We start from the raw sequence: 16,811 nt of genomic DNA, 5'->3' as shown, positions 1-16,811 counted from the left end.
CGCGGCAATAAGGCCTGTTGCTCGCCTCTGGCGCTCAGCAGCCTTCGGGGAAACTCCCCTGTGAGGACCGTTGCTCTTTAGTATGCCAGACCCAGCCTGGGGCAGAGGGACTTTCCGGGTGCTAGCTCTGCCCTGGGACTCAATCTGGCTCCAGTTCGGGGCTGCGGGGTAGACCAGGTGCAGAAAGCTCCTCTGTCTAGGCTTCAGGCGCTGAAGCCCGGAGGGGGGCGGTAGCAGCGTCAGGTGGCTGCTCTGCGTCCCCGCGCACCGCCCAGTCAGATCCTACTCCGCGCTCAGCCTAGGGCGACCATCAGTACCTCTGCCGCTGGAGCCACGTTCGTGGGAGCTGCGGTGGCTTAGGATACCGGCCGGAGAATGAGATGTGACCCCTCCAAGTTCTCATTGCCCTCCCTGGCGCTCTCTTCTTCCATTCTAAAGCGTTTATTGGACAGCGGGCGCTAGCCTCGATCTTCGGGAAGAGAGGAGCGACGACTAGGCGCACAGCCCAACAGAAGTTGGGCAGCGCAAGGGAGCTGTTATCCAGCTGCCCGAGCGGGGTGGGCTAGGAGACCCGGAGAGGCAGGCGCAGTAAGGGTTCTCTATCTGGGCTAAGAAGGGGCTTGAATTTGTTCTTTCTCTCCCCTGGCCCCGGGGCGCGGGGCAGTGGGAGAAATGCTGAGCCCGCGCCCCGGCGACCGCCGCCGCGGCAGCAGCCTCAGCAGCAGCCTCAGCATCAGCACCGGCGGGACAGCGACAGCGGGGGCGGCGCAGGCGCACTGTGCCCGGCGGAGCCTGCAGTTCCCGAGCCCCGTGTGCGGCACCGCCACAGTCTGGGCAGCGGCGGCCGGGGGAGCGCTACTACCATGAACTGCCTGGTCCTCCTCCCCAGAGCTGCTCATCCGGGTCGGGCTGGAGACACAGTCAGGGGACCCCGCCGCCGCCGCCGCGCCCCCTCTTCTTTCGGCTCGATCTCCTCCACCTTTTCCTCCTCTTCCTCCACCTTCTCTTCCTGCTTCCCCCCCTCCCCCGCCGCGGATCCTGGCCGCCGCTCTCCAGACCCAGGATGCCGGGGGGCAAGAGAGGGCTGGTGGCACCGCAGAACACATTTTTGGAGAACATCGTCAGGCGCTCCAGTGGTAAGGAGAGTTGCAGTTCACAACACCCCCACTTCCATCCCACCCACGCGCGCCCCCAGTCCCATCCCTCTCTTAAGGGGGGAGGGGGATGCAGGGAGTCTTTCCTGGTGGTTTCAGTTACTAGTCGGACCTGATTTTGGTGGGCGCGGGGTGGGAGTGAGGTGACAGAAGAAAGTTAGTTGATCTCCTTCCTGGGAGCCTTACTCCCCCGCCTCCCACCTGTCCAGAGCCCCGAGCAAGGGAAGGGGGTGGGGTGGGTAGAGTATAGGTACATCCGGAGAATAGAAGTGAAATTTCGCTTTAATGAAGGTTGTCTTTCTGTTTATCCTCTTCTCATATTTATTCCCAAGTAGCCTGCAGAAACTGACCACATTTATAAGAGTTAATCTCTGAGGAAGGATTTCCTTTGAATTGGGAATGGCTGCGAAAGTGGCTACTTAATCAGATTTAAGTCTCTGGAAGGGCTTTTGGTCACAATTGGCACAGCTGAAAGATATCCTGTGTTAGGGAGAGTAGTTGCAGTTTAACCTAAAAAAAAGAGTGCTTGAAAAATGGGAAGGAATTACTAGGGTCAAATTTGTGTTTAAAGTTTCTTTCTTTTTTTTTTTTTTTTTGATTCTTTTCATTGTGCATTGATCTATATGATATATTTCATTTGGCTTAAGCAGAGAAATGTAGACGTGAAGCAGTAGCTCCTGTGCTTTAAATGCAGTTGGAGAAGAGATTTTAAAAAATGCCATCCTACCTGGCTACTGATATGAAGGTTTTGTCTTAAAGTGTCTTTAAAATATCACTTAGGCATGTACTTCCTACAAGATAGTCTGGATAGGAATAGCTGTATAGTTCACGTTTGAGACCCTATTATAAACTTTGCATTTTTACTAAAATCTGTATCTTCTACTTGTTTTTGATTCCTTTATATAATTTTTAATTCCTTTATATAATTTATAAGCAACATATATGGAGTATTCTGTAAAGCTTTTCCTTCAGAGGCCTGTTATTTTATTTGAAGACCCCTTGCTAGGAGAAATAGGAGAAAGACAGTTCTGCATATGGACTACAGTAGACCTTGGAACAAAGCAGTGGAAATACTCTCTGCAGTTCTGTAATTCCTTGTTTATTCATTCACTCATTGAAACAATGTGGATTGGGTGCCTTATACAATCAACATTCTTTGAGTCCTTTGGAAAAAAAAAAGTGATTGAGACACTTCTCCTGTTTTCAAGAAGCTCTTGCCTAGTGGGCAAGTCAGAGGCACACTTAAATGATAATGAATAATCAAATGCCATGATGTTTTTTCTGACTTTGGAGATTATACTGATTCTTAGATTAGGATCTCCTCTAATACTAGGCTTGCAAATATTTCCTCTGATTTGGGGACTATCTGTCTCATAAGGTTTCCCTTAAATCTCTGACTGGTATTTAATCTGAGGTTTGTGACTTTATTTCTTCCACTTTGGTTAATGCTCAGTGTTATAGAAGTCTAGAGAGGCTGTCTTAAAATTGGGTTGAAAAAATGAACTAATATAACCTAGTCTTGTATACATTTTAATACCTATAATATTTTTAGCATTCCAGTGTGATTTCATATGAATTTTCAATTTTTACAGTGTAAAATGTAAATTCATACTGGCATGTAATTTCTAAACTTGTACATTACTTACTTGTGCTAATACCATACATAGATTTAGAATATGAGGGGATGTTACTGTTAAAATAATCAGTCATTGGGGGGGATTTAAAGGTTATTGGAATCAGTTACTTAAGAAGTATGAGTATTATTTCAGCTTTTTCATCCTCTTGGGTTATTTCAACTCCACATAATTTGGTCTGTAGAGGACTTTCCAGAGAAGGCCTTAGGAAACAAAACTCAGACTCTGTAACTCTGCTTGGTAGAGAGGATGAAGATGAAAATTCCTTGATTGAAGTTTACTAATATAATATCTTGGGTTGAAACTTCTTATACAGTCTGGTATTATGAGCCAGTTTTTATAATGTTTTGCTTTTAAATATAGCATGAAATTAAGGTTTACCTTATATGGTCCAGAAATATCTGCTTCAGTTGCCTCCATTTTATGTCTACCAGCCAACTTGATGAATATTTTATCTTTTCTATGCTTCATGCTCATAATTGTTTTGTTGGTTTAATGTTTCTTTACATGGATAACACCAAGTGTGAGTGTAAATTTATCTGTTTTGGCATTTTAAAATCCCACCTCTAATTGCCTATGGTTAACTTTGAATAGCGCTACTTGAAACTCCTAGCTTCATTTGAAATGTGTTTGAAACTTGAATGTATGTGCACATCTATATTTAATAAGTGCTGAAAAGTCTCGGTACTTCTTTCACAGGAATTCTTCAGAAATAGAGAATAACAGTACTACTCCACACATTCATGTTGGAGTATCCCATAGTTGTCATTTCTATATGATATGACAGATAAATTGAGATATTTATTTTATGAGATTGTTTAATTGAGATTAACAGAACACTTCTTCAGGGTTCTGATAGATGGATCAGGTTTTGTTTTCCACAATGAAGATTTTGTTAGTCCATAACTTAACAACATTGAAGGTGACATTTTGGCAGAGCTTTGGTGACAAAGGAAAGTAAAAGAGCCAGTTCCCAATCTGTTTAAGAATTGAGCAGAGACTTGTACTGTATATTGACCTGTACCCCATGAAAAGCTTTTTTTATTTTTCCTGGTACAATGTCCTTTTCTTCTTATGAAAAGATCAGATCTTGTAGTGAGAATCAGATAAACATAGAAAAAATAACACACACACACACACACACACACACACACACGACATAGAAACATATAGATAAACAGGCATCCACCCAGACACAGAGACAAGACACACAGGAAGCAAACTAACTCGTGCTTTTTCACATACACAAAGGGAAAAAAAGATGTAGGAAAAAACAGAAACGTGTGTGTGCGCACACAGAGAGAGAGAGAGAGAGAGAGAGAGAGAGAGATGTTAGACATGAAAGGGAAAGGGGCACAAAGGGAAAACATCAGGCATTTATTTTTGCCCATGGGTAGCTAATGAACAGAAATCTCAGTCAGTTAGAAATCCATCAGAGAACTTTTTGATGATGCAGAACAAATGAGCCAAAAGTATGGCATATTTGAGTATAGCTTTTAAACCTTAGAATTTCCCAATAAAATTTCAAACTCCTCAGCTGCAATTTCCCAGGACAACTGTAGTATTGCCTTCCCTCAAGTAGCAACTATTGCATATTTGCTGTTATTTTATACCTCTTGAGATTGGATTTTTATTTTCTTTATTTAGTGGACTCTGTTACAGAAAAGGATTGCAAGTTGTTACTGTTGATTCGAAGTCTATAAAATAAAATAATGAGAGCCACTGAGTAGGATGGATATCCACACACACATGCTTTGTAGCCAAATCTCAAAATAAGACTAGTAAGGAATTCCTCTCTTTAGTTTTAAGATTAAAGACAAGTTAAGATAATTTGTAGACAAATAAAAGAAATTATAATAATTCTTTACATGTGATTCTAGTAAATTAGAGCATATTCTTACTTCAGAAGTTGGAAAGGGGAGAAGTATAAGGGGCAATAGAAATGTTTAGATAAAATTTTTTTAATATATTTTTAGTTTTGATTGACATAGTAATTACACATTTATGGGGTATAGTGTAACATTTCAATATATGTATACAATGTATAATGATCAGATCAGGGTAATTGGTATATCTGTCACCTCAGGCATTTATCATTTCTTTATATTGGGAACATTAAATTCCTCTGTACTACTTATTTTGAAATATTAAATTAATGTTATCAACCATAGTTAAGTTTAGATAAATTTTTGGTTAGTGGGATCAATATAAGTTGTTAGGAAGGAAGGGCTTGAGGACAATGTGTGAGTTCATTACATCTGAGCAGTGCCTCCTACAAGGCCCCTGCCTCAAGTATGTACTTACTAGATCTATGGAACATAATTAGGATTTCTTCCCTTATGTAAATTTTAATTGTTTATGCAAGCTATTCATCAATATAAATTGGGCTGTAGGGAGCAGTAAACTTGTGGTTAAAAGTTAAATAACTGAAAGAAAGGAATTGTTTTTAGGACTTTTAGGTAGACCTTTTGATCAAGAAGGCAAAAAAAAAAAAATTGTAGCCCTCAGTCTGATTATGTCATATGTTGTCTTTGATTCCTTAATGAAGAGGCAGAAGTGATTCGCTTGGGTGACAGAAAACTAGGTTTCCATTCTGAAAAATTCTAACTATAAATTAATATCTTTTTATTAGAAATCAATGACTGTTTCTCAATATTTTTAAGTACTGTGAAAAATTAGATGTTTTTCTAGTTTTATGAAAATTAGAAGTAATTTTCTTGTTGGAGGAAAAAAGGACTCAGGAAAGAAAAAACAAAAAACAGAGAAGATAGTGTTTTCTGAACCTCTCATCTTTCAAAAGGAGAAGCTCAATCTCCCCAATTTTCCATTGTTCTAGAGGTAGCTGGGTTGCTCGGCCAGTTTTTTACAGTCATCTTTTACTTGTAGAAAAATTGTTTTTGTGCTATAATTGATATTTGTAAAAACCGAGATCTTAAACCTATAAGAGAGGAAACAGAATTAGTGATTTAAAAACAAAACAAAAGGATAATAACTTTTAAGAATCATCCACTTTAAAATAAATGGTGGAAAGCAAATGGATTTTTTGTTATAAGGTTCTTGATTTTTTTCTTGAAAGGCTTTCTGTAACATCTAAGACACTATTCAGGAAATATTGATAAAACCACATAGTGTTTTTGAAGCATTGGTTTACCCAGGTCTTATAATATACCACTTTAACATTTAAAATAGCAAAGAGGTTGAAATTATACTGACCACTTCCTAAATTATACTGGTAAGTAAGCCAGAGGGTAGTGGCCGGCTTTCCAGCCCACATTGAATTATGTAATGAATGAAGAGCATTGCTGACTACATGGTTGCTAACCCCTGGACACTGTTGTCTGTACTAGAAATCTACCTCTTTGTCTATCTATTGCTTGCTTCCAGAAGTAGGATATGTAAGAAATCCATTTACTTAGCTATCTTTTAACTGACCTACTAAAAAAGCCCATGTAAAACCACTATTTTTTAATAGAAGGGAGTAATTTTGTTTATTTTAATTGATGAGGACTGAGTAGATTTTCCAGGAAGAAACCCTTTAGTTTAGTCAATGTTTACCTTTTACTTTCATTGTGATGAATAGCCGTTTCCTGGGTTGGAGAATCAGTGCTTCTACATTCCCCAGATGGAGCCTCTGCAAAGGTTGTGATATTCACCCAAGTTCTGTAGTTATCCTGTACCACAAGAGGTCACTGTAGGTTCTGGCACAGGTGAACCAGTAGTCAGTATCTTTCCTTTTCTCCCTCCTTCCCTCCACCCCCACACAATATAATTGGGAGTCAGTATAGTTAATTGTTGTTCTCGGAAGAAAATATCTAAAATGTAATACAGAAAAGTTCAATGAAGTAAGGTACTTCTTTCTTTTAATTATTAAAATTTACTGGATGGCAAACAACATCATATGACTAAAGGAATGTGATATTAATACAAATATTTTAGACTAATAGAACATTTACTTTAGTGGATAAAATTTTATTATAATATATGATATCAGTGTCATGGCAATATATATGAAATATAAAGTTTTGCAGAAAAATGCCTTAGGTATAATGCTCCCTACCAGGAATATGATGACATATTTTCTATTTCAACCAAATTCTTCCTCTACCAGATGTCTTCATATAATTTATATTAAATTTGAGAGGCAGAATCAGTTCATAACAATGCTTTAGTTTTTTTCTTTTTTTGGTACTGGGGATTGAACTCAGGGCACTCAACCACTGAGCCACATCCCCAGCCCTATTTTGTATTTTATTTAGAGACAGGGTCTCACTGAGTTGCTTAGTGCCTCACTTTGCTGAGGCTGGATTTGAACTCTCGATCCTCCTGCTTCAGCCTCTCAAGCCACTGGGATTACAGGAGTGTGCCACTGCGCCCAGCAATGCTTTAGTTTTATTGGAAGATAGTTCACAGATTTATAGTTACTTCCCTGGGATGTTATGTTTTTCTAGTGTTTTGATGTCATTCAAATTTTAAAAGTAAGATACAAAGCCAAAACAAATTATTTTCAAAGTTCTCCAGGTTTTTAAACTCTAAAAGACATATGATTGGGAAATATATTAATTCCTGTCAACCAGCAAATGAATTTTGATTTTAGGGATTTATTTTTTTTTTGGTAGGGTTGGAAACTATGTTGAGAGATGCTTTGAAATGTCCCATATAAAGTTGGTTTTAATGGTAAAAGTTAAAATATGCCATAGAGTGCTTTTTTGAATGAAAGAGATATGTTGTGAAATCAGATAAACATGAATGACAAGCCTGAGACCTGTGGCATTTATTGTTGTGGAAACTGAAGTCAAGGAAAGTATTGGGGTTGATGGGCTTGAAGAAATGAACATTTATAAAACATATTCATTTTCTAATAATAGAGTAGAATTTTAGAACAATTCTCAGCATGGTCCCCTAAATATTTTAACTTAATAATACCTGACATGACCTTTCATAATTTAATAATGACTACAAGTAATCATTTAAATATTCTTATTTTATATAATACAGAAGTTAATATTGGAAAGGCTGAGTCTTAAAAGATATTTGATCAAGTGAAGGCAGTGATAATTATTGTCATAGAAATAAGTATTCCATATATTATTTTAGTTTTTGGTTATATGTGAATATGATTACCTAATGAAGTGACATACAGGTATACAATCTTGATGGTAGCTTTGTGATTTGTTAAGTTTGCAAATGGAGAAAGATAAGTAAACAAATGGGCAAGATAATTTAGAAAGGAAGAATGATTGAAAAACGATTTGAAATTCTATTGAAAATGTTTCTCTTTCTCTTTTGGGATCTGATCCAATCATAGACATACGACCAGTAAGCACAAAGTCTTATGGACTTTGAGAGAGAAGAGATGTGAGATCTGAGCTTAAGTGTACAATCATAGCAGCTTATAGCTATAATGATATATAACTGCTGTCTCCTATTCCAATTTGATATGAAGCTGAAATATTTCTAATCATTTTTGTTTTAATCTCCAAGGGTTTAAATGCTGGACTATTTTATATAAGACAGAACTGTTTTACAGTTTTGTAGATTCTGATTACATTTTTAACAACTTTGCATTTAGTAGTTATTGATGGTAAATTTTATCTCTGGAAATCAATCCTTGCCTGCTTAAGTATCTTCTGGAAATTTTGCCTTGGGTCAAAGCACTTACAGTCCAGCCTCAAATTGCTGAATTAAACTAAAAATTGATCAACTCACTTGGGTTGAGGGGAAATGTTAACCTTTTTCTTGATTTTTTTCTTCTGGAAGCCTTTTCTGTAGGTTTTTCTGGATGTCTTCAGCACCTTTTTTTGTTTGGGGTAAGGGAAGCACAATGGGTTTATTTTCATATATTTGCAGCATTGTAAAAATAGAGAAATTCTACATTGGATGTTAAATAGTTTCAGAGTGAGTCTCCTGAAAACAACTCCCACCTCTTTGCCTGACTCTTATGTCTTTTATAGTTAATTGTTCATTAATGCAACAAAATTTTATTGAGTGCCCACTGTGTGCCAGACATTGATCTAGTACTGAGATTGCAAAATAAACACAATGACAGAATACTGTTTCTCCTCAAGAGGCAATATGCACATTGGTTAGGGTAGGCCTGCTTTTGAGTCCTGGCTGATGTTCACTAACTGTGACTAACTTACTTTACTTGTACCTGGTGTCCTCATGTGTAATACAAGTAACAGTAGTTTGTAGCTGGTGCAGGTTAGAGTGAGGATTCATAACATAGTATGTGCAAAGTGCAGGGAATAGTATCTGGCACATAACAAGCACAATATCCATGTCATTAGTTATTATTATGATTTTGTTGTTTAATACATTTAATTTTGAGTCATCATTTCCTTCCATACCATGTGGCAGCTAATTTATATCTAGTTCCTAATGTGGAAACTTCCTAGAAGATTATAAGTGAGCATTCTTATAAATCCAGAGGCCTTTTTCTTTATCTGTATTTTTGTGTCTGCAGGATTTAATATGGCACTCCCCGGCCCTCTAACAGGTGCATCTGTTAGCTTCCATGCCTACATGCTCTCCTGCCCTTCTTACTGGATTTTTTATAGTTCTCCTCTCTCCTCCCTTTCCCTCTCCTTCCTTGACCTCCTGAAGATCAGCCAGCCACTGAGATTTTCCCTTCCTTTCTTCTTAAACCTTTGCCATGCTTTTCAGAGCAAGCTTTCTCTGCATTATTTAAACTTCATGCCCCAGTCCTGTGTTTGCAGTGGTATATGGAATTTCTTTTGTTCTTCTCCCAAGTCATCTAAAACTCCATATGCCCAGAACTGAATGTTTGCTTTTGGCCTCAAACAGATGGATGTTCTTTGGTATTTTCTCATGTCTGTCAAGAACATCTTTAATATTTTTGTCTTTTATCCTTAAAATCTTAGGGTCACCTTTGATTTCCCACTCAGTAGAACATTAGATTTACCCCCAACCTGATTTCAATCCTATGGGTAAGAGTTTTGCCATCTATTTCTCTTATATTTCCTGAAAGTGCTGTTTGTAGAGTAAGTGAAATTATGCCATTCACTATACTGACTCATCTCAGGGCATGAAACTGACCATAACTGACCTCATATGCAGCCAATGCATTATAAATATGATGGACCAAAGAGCAACAAGAGTTGCCTCATTAGCTGAACTCAGAAACCAAAGATCTCCAAGAGTGAATAGTGAAATGTGGAACATTTCTCCTCCTGGCTGCTAAAGCAACCTCTTTCTCCACAAGAGCAACTACAGTCGAGGTTGCTGGTAATCTTCCCAGGTCTCTGCAGGGCACTTCCAAGGCTCAGAAATACCTGTCCTGGCCCTAGCCCTTGCTTGCAGTGACACACTGAGTCTCTCCAGGAATCCAACACCTACCTTACAGTGTTGCTGGAGAGATTTGGTGAAGCCACAGATGTCACAGATCTTGCACTGCACTGCATCAGAGGAAGGGCTCAGTACACAGTCGCCTTTTCATATTTTTCTACATAAGGTAAGGTAGGAGAAGTTTTTTTTTTCTATTTCTTTTTGTTTTAACCTCAAGAAAGTAAAGTAATAAATAATTGAGACTTTCCTAATACAGGTTAAACTTAAAAGCATTTGGATTCACTTTATCAATGGTTTACTAACTTGGAGAAAAAACCAAACCAAATGAATAAATGATTCACCCTGCCCACCTCCCTCCACCCCCAAACAAAACTTACTACTTAGAGCAAAAGAAACATCAGCAATGGTGACCTCAGAACCTAGCAGTTCTTCAAGAAGCTGAAGAAGGAAGCAGGGCCTTTAGCCCCCTTTTGTAATTGGCCCAGTGAAGACTGGCCCAAGGAGGAAATGGAATCTGTAGGAGCATATTTTTCTCTTGAACAATTATCTTCTGTTGCATAGATTGTAGAAAAAAAATTGAACAAAGATTTAGAAAATTTATTGGATTGCAATGCATTTGGAAAAGCTTCTCTTCTGCATTTGTGCCATGTGTGCAGGTTTCATTAGTCTTTTAATTGTAGTTCTTTATCAGTTATCTTGCCATTAGTGTTTGGTTGCCTTAAAAGGTAAGCTTCAAAGAAAAGTACAGTCCTTTCAGAAAAATTGTGGTTGGTTTCTAAAAGAAAACTTGGTCATTTTCAGGATTTAAAATGAAGCTTGAACACCACATATGTCATATCCTTTTTCCTGATAAACACATCTTGACTTATTTTGCATTTATTCCTCAATATTATATAACTAGCATATGTCTGAAGGCTTTTTAGGTATTTTAAGAAATTTCATCGTAACAGAATTCAGTAAAAATTTGCCATTATCTACATCATGGTGAATATTTTCTATTGTATTACAAGTCTATGAATCATATCGGTCATTATTAAACATTATTCGAATTACATTTTGCTTCTAATAATTTTGGCCAATATACAGTTTAGAAATCCATTTTCTTGTGAACAAAACACCAACTAGTAAAAGTAGAAACTGAATTCTTGAACTTTTTTTTTGTAGAGAAAATATTTTAACAAAGTTTCTATTGTCCCTGCCATTAGAATTTCAGGTACATATGTTAAAAGAGCTCATGCATTCTGAACCAGTTTGGCTGGATGGAAGAATGATAAAGTTAATGCCATCAAAGAAACACAGAAACTTAAAAATGTACCTTTGATCTTGACGGAGATGAAAAGTGGAGGCATATTTTTATCTTTGATGACAGCTGAACAAGTTTGAATAAATTAACAGATATTTTTTGCATATTTCAAACTCCCACAGTGATGGTCTGTTTAATGTTGCCAATATTATTATATAATAATTAGTCGCATTGTGGAAGGCACAAAGTGCATGTCTGTACACTTTTCTGTGTGGATATAGAATTGTAGGGTAAAGGTGTATTTTGTAGGGATTGAAAGAAACCAGCTCTGTATTTGGTTATTGACATAGAAACAGGCAATGCACAAACCAGAGATCAACATTGTGAATGTGGGCATGACATATAAATTATTTATGCTTTTGTTTAGCCATCTGCACTAAGATTTTATTTAACCCAAATAAAATGTGCTATGTATGCTTCAGTGATTGCTCTATTACTGTTATGTGAAACTTAAATATATTTATAGCTATCACTCACCTACAAGACAAATTTAAACAAATAATATAGATTCCATAATTTAAATTCACAAGTTACCAGATGCCATTCAAAAATTCAGGGAATTCTGTTTGGGAACACCTATTAGTATTCTTTTATTGTGTGGTCAGTTCTATATGCCTAGCTTAGTCCTTATCCACATTCTTGACAGTATCTAAGCACTGCTTTATGGTTGTTTATTGACGGTGTGACTTTAAATAGGAGTCAGAAATTTTTTATTTGATTGGTCACTCTTCAAACATTTGTGGGTACATAGTGATGAACAAACTGACATGATTCTTGACCTTATGAATCTCTTAGTCTGGTAGGTGAAACAGGTATTCAACAAACCCACATTAAATATGTAATTAGAAATCGTGGGCAAGCATTTTGAAGGAAAAGGGGAGGGTCCTGTGATCATGTGTTAGCAGAGACTAATTTTGATTGGAAAATAGTGTTAGGAAGGCCTTTCTAAGGAAGTAGTGTTAAATCGGTACCCAAAGTCAGAAGTAATGAGATAAATGGGAAGCATATTTCAGGCAAAGAACAAAACGTGTGTAAAGCTAAGGAGGGAAAGAGAAAATGAATGGCTCAGTGTATGAAACTTAAAAGACTCATACAATTGGATTACAGAGGATATAAAGAGGAAGAAAAGACGGGGAAGTTTTGCATTATATCCCACATACTGCACAAACCTGCAGGTCACAGTGGTTGCTTGTTCAGGGCTGGAGGGAGAAGGAGCTAAAGTAGAATAGCTAGGAGGCTATTCCGAAGGTCCAAGAAGGTGGTGATGGTGGCTTGTCTGGGATAGCAGTAGTAGAGGTGGATAGAAATGGACGTGTCCAACATGTTTTGTTGGTAGAACCATCATAAGGACTTAGTAATGAATTAGATGGCATGGATAGGAAGGTGAAAGATGACTCCCAGGGTTTTGGCTCCAGCATCTGAGTATCGCTGGAGGTAGGGAAAATTTCCTTGAGATGGGAGAATTGGAAGAAGGCCATATTTGGAGTGAGGCTCTAAAGATCACCTGCGTCATCACTTTGTCATCTTGCTCCCTTTTCATTTCTTTGAAGAAGAAAAGACTGCAGCCAAAGGACACCCAGCTTAACTTTGCTGGGTACAGGCAGATTTCTGTATTCTACCTGCAGAGTACAGAAAGGAGATATCACATGCCAAGTAGTTACCTTGGACAGTCTTGTTTTTCCTATGTTTAGAAACATGTAGCTTCAAATTTTGAAGATTGTTTCAGATGGGAATTTAATTTTTAATATAAGGAGACACATCTTTATACAATAATTTCTTCAGACAACAGGAAAATAACCCTATCTAGATTAATAGCACTAGACCCAGCCCAGACCCAGTGGGATCCAGGCTCACAGTAGGCCTGGGTCCACCCCTCCACCAGCAGGCACCCACCAGAGCTCAGCCTCCAACACAGGACCATCTCTTCCAACCAGCAGATTGACTTGGGAGTTCAGACCTGGCCCAGATCCATCCACATCAACTTGCACGTGACCCAGGTCCAGGGTAGGTCCGAGTTCGCCCCTCATCCAACCTGGGAGCCAAAGCCTAACCCACTTATTATACATATAGGGCACAATTTTTATATCTCTGGTTGTATACAAAGTATATTCATACCAATTCGTGTCTTTATACATGTACTTTGGATAATAATGACCATCACATTCCACCATCATTTTCAACCCCATGCTCCCTCCTTTCTACTGCAACCCCTCTGCCCTATCTAGAGTTTGTCTATTCCTCACATGCTCCCCCTCCCTACCCCATTATGAATCAGCCTCCTTATATCAGAGAAAACGTTCAGCATAAGGTTTTTTGGGATTGGCTAACTTCACTTAGATTTATCTTCTCTAACTCCATTCATTTACCTGCAAATGCCATGATTTTATTCTCTTTTATTGATGAGTAATATTCCATTGTGTATATATGCCACATTTTTTCCCATCCATTCATCTATTAAAGGCATCTAAGTTGGTTCCACAGTTTAGCTATCATGAATTGTGCTGCTATAAACATTGATGTGGCTGTGTCCCTGTAGTATGCTGTTTTTTAAGTCCTTTGGTTATAGACTGAGGAGAGGGATAGCTGGGTCAAATGGTGGTTCCATTCTCAATTTTCTAAGAAATCTCCATACTGCTTTCCATATTGGCTGTACCAATTTTTAGTTCCACCAGCAGTGTATGAGTGTACCTTTTTCCCCACATCCTTGCCAACACTTATTGTTGTTTGTCTTCATAATAGCTGCCATTCTGACTGGAGTGAGATGAAATCTTAGAGTGGTTTTGATTTGCATTTCTCTAATTGCTAGTGATGGTGAACATTTTTCATATATTTGTTGATTGATTGTATATCATCTTCTGAGAAGTGTCTGTTCAGTTCCTTGGCCCATTTACTGATTGGATTATTTGTTTTTTTGGTGTTTAGCTTATTGAGTTTTTATAAACCCTAGAGATTAGTGCTCTATCTGATGTGTGAGGGATAAAGATTTGCTCCCAAGATGCAGGCTGTCTATTCACCTCACAGATTGTTCTTTTAACTTTTGTTTATCATGGAAGGTTTTTATTTCATCATCAACTCTAAAGCTTAGTTTTGCCAGATATAAGATTCTTGGTTGGCATCCATTTTCTTTCAGGGCTTGGTATATGTTGTTCCACCATCTCCTGGCTTTGAGGGTCTGGGTTGAAAAATCTCCTGAGATACAAATTGGTCACCCCCTATATGTGATCTGATTCCTCTCTCTTGTGGCTTTTAAGATTCTATCCTTATTCTTTATGCTAGGCATTTTCATTATAATGTGTCTTGGTTTAGATCTGTTCTAATTTTGAACATTTGGTGTCCTTGTAAGCCTCTTGTATTTGGTTCTCCAATTCGTTCTTCATGCTTGGGAGATTTTCTGATATTATCTTATTGAAGAGATTGTGCATTCCTTTGGTTTGAAACTCTGTGCCTTCCTCTATACCAATAACTCTTAGATTTGGTCTTTTTGATGATGTCCCATAATTCTTGGATATTCTGTTTATGGTTTCTTACCATCTTCACTGTTGATCAACTTTATTTTCCAGATTGTGTACTTTGTCTTCATTATCTGCCATTTTTTTCTTCCAAGAGATCTAGTCTGTTGGTTATGCTTTCTATTGAGGTTTTTTTTTTTTTTGATTTATTGTATCCTTCATTTCAAGGATTTCTGACTTTTTTTTTTCAGAGTGCCTCTATCTTTCTTGAAGTAATTTTTTGCTACCGGTATTTGCTCTCTTATCTCTTTGTTGAAATGATCAATTTTTGCCTGTATTTGCTCATTTAGGTCATTCATTAATTCACAGATCATTTTAATTATGAACCTTCTGAACTCCTTCTCAGATATTTCATCAACTTTGCTGTCCATAGGTTCTGATATTTAGTGTCTTGGTTTGTTTGGGGAACTTTCCTCCCTTGTTTTTTCATGTTGTCTGTGTGTCTTCCTTTCTTGCAGTGTGGATCTGAGATATTACAGTTTGTTTCCTATATTCTTGTAGTACCCATGTAGATTGTCTTTACCTCACCTTGATGTTGGGCTTCCATACCCTGATGGTGTCCCTCAATGTATGCTACTGCATCTAAAGGTGGTGGCAGCAATAGCCAAGGTAACTCGAGATAATAGTTAAGGTGCCCCAAGATGGATGCAATGTCTTATAGAGATGGGGCTGAAAGAGTTGGCCTCACACTCCCTTTGTGATGCCTGCTCTGATATGCAGCTGCTTCTAGGCCCTGTCGTCAAAAAGTTACGGGCTACTGCATGGGGAAGACTATGGCGATGACTGCAGTGTCCCAAGATGGAAGTGGGTTAGGCTTTGGCTCCCAGGTTGGATGAGGGGCGAACTCGGACCTACCCTGGACCTGGGTCACGTGCAAGTTGATGTGGATGGATCTGGGCCAGGTCTGAACTCCCAAGTCAATCTGCTGGTTGGAAGAGATGGTCCTGTGTTGGAGGCTGAGCTCTGGTGGGTGCCTGCTGGTGGAGGGGTGGACCCAGGCCTACTGTGAGCCTGGATCCCACTGGGTCTGGGCTGGGTCTAGTGCTATTAATCTAGATAGGGTTATTTTCCTGTTGTCTGAAGAAATTATTGTATAAAGATGTGTCTCCTTATATTAAAAATTAAACGAAACAAACATTTGGACAGAAGTTTTGAAATGGTGTGATAGAATAGAAAGTTTTAGACGGTGAAGTTTAGTTCTTTCTCCCTATTGAATTTCCCCCTTTTAAAAAGTTTATTGATTCTTTTTAGTTATTCATGATGCAGAATCCATTTTGATATAATTATACAAGCATGAAATATATTGTATTCTAGTTAGTACCCTATTCTTGTACATGATGGTGGGATTCACTGTGTTGTTTTCGTATATGTACATGGGAAAATTATGTCAGGTTCATTCCACTGTCTTTTCTTTTCTTATCCATCCTCCCTTTCCTCCATTCCTCATTGTCTAATCTACTGAACTTCTATTCTGCCCGTCACTCCCCCCAACCCTCTTATTGTGGGTTAGCTTCCACAAATCAGAGAAAACATTCAACCTTTGGCTTTTTGGGACAGGCTTATTTCACTTGGCATGATAGTCTTCAGATCCATCTATTTGCTGGCAAATGTCATATTTTTCTGCATCGTGTAGAGAGAGAAATGCTCTGCTCTGATTACTCTTTGAAAAGAACAGCAAGTTTTAGGCTGTGCCTAAACCTGAGCTACTCCATATTGTAAAGTAGTAGTTTGCCATGAACTACTCTATTTTATAGAGTCCAGGTGCCAAGGTAGAATGACAACACATCTTGTTTATACAAGTAAACAACCTCTGTCTGCCTGGCACCGCCACAAGGCACACATTGATAAAGAACTTACATGTGCCATTTTATCAAACTTAATCAAGGAGTATCTAGACAAGTGGACA

At 38.4% G+C, this 16,811-nt stretch overlaps 1 protein-coding gene across 1 annotated transcript in view; it reads left to right on the top strand.

Moving 5' to 3' along the window:
• The first annotated feature begins 607 nt into the window (after window positions 1–607).
• The window catches only part of Kcnh5 (potassium voltage-gated channel subfamily H member 5), a 300,046-nt gene continuing 283,842 nt past the window's right edge, over window positions 608–16,811 (top strand). Inside the window, exon 1 of the mRNA XM_015488877.2 lies at window positions 608–1,136. Within this exon, the coding sequence (XP_015344363.1) occupies window positions 1,064–1,136 (73 nt within the window). The 5' untranslated portion in view covers window positions 608–1,063. The remainder of the gene's footprint in view (window positions 1,137–16,811) is intronic.

This window comes from Marmota marmota, unplaced genomic scaffold (genome assembly GCF_001458135.2).
Source record: "Marmota marmota marmota unplaced genomic scaffold, marMar, whole genome shotgun sequence".
Lineage (NCBI taxonomy): Eukaryota > Metazoa > Chordata > Mammalia > Rodentia > Sciuridae > Marmota > Marmota marmota.
The sequence above is the reverse complement of the archived record's forward strand: the minus strand, read 5'-3'. Positions and strand labels throughout refer to the sequence as shown.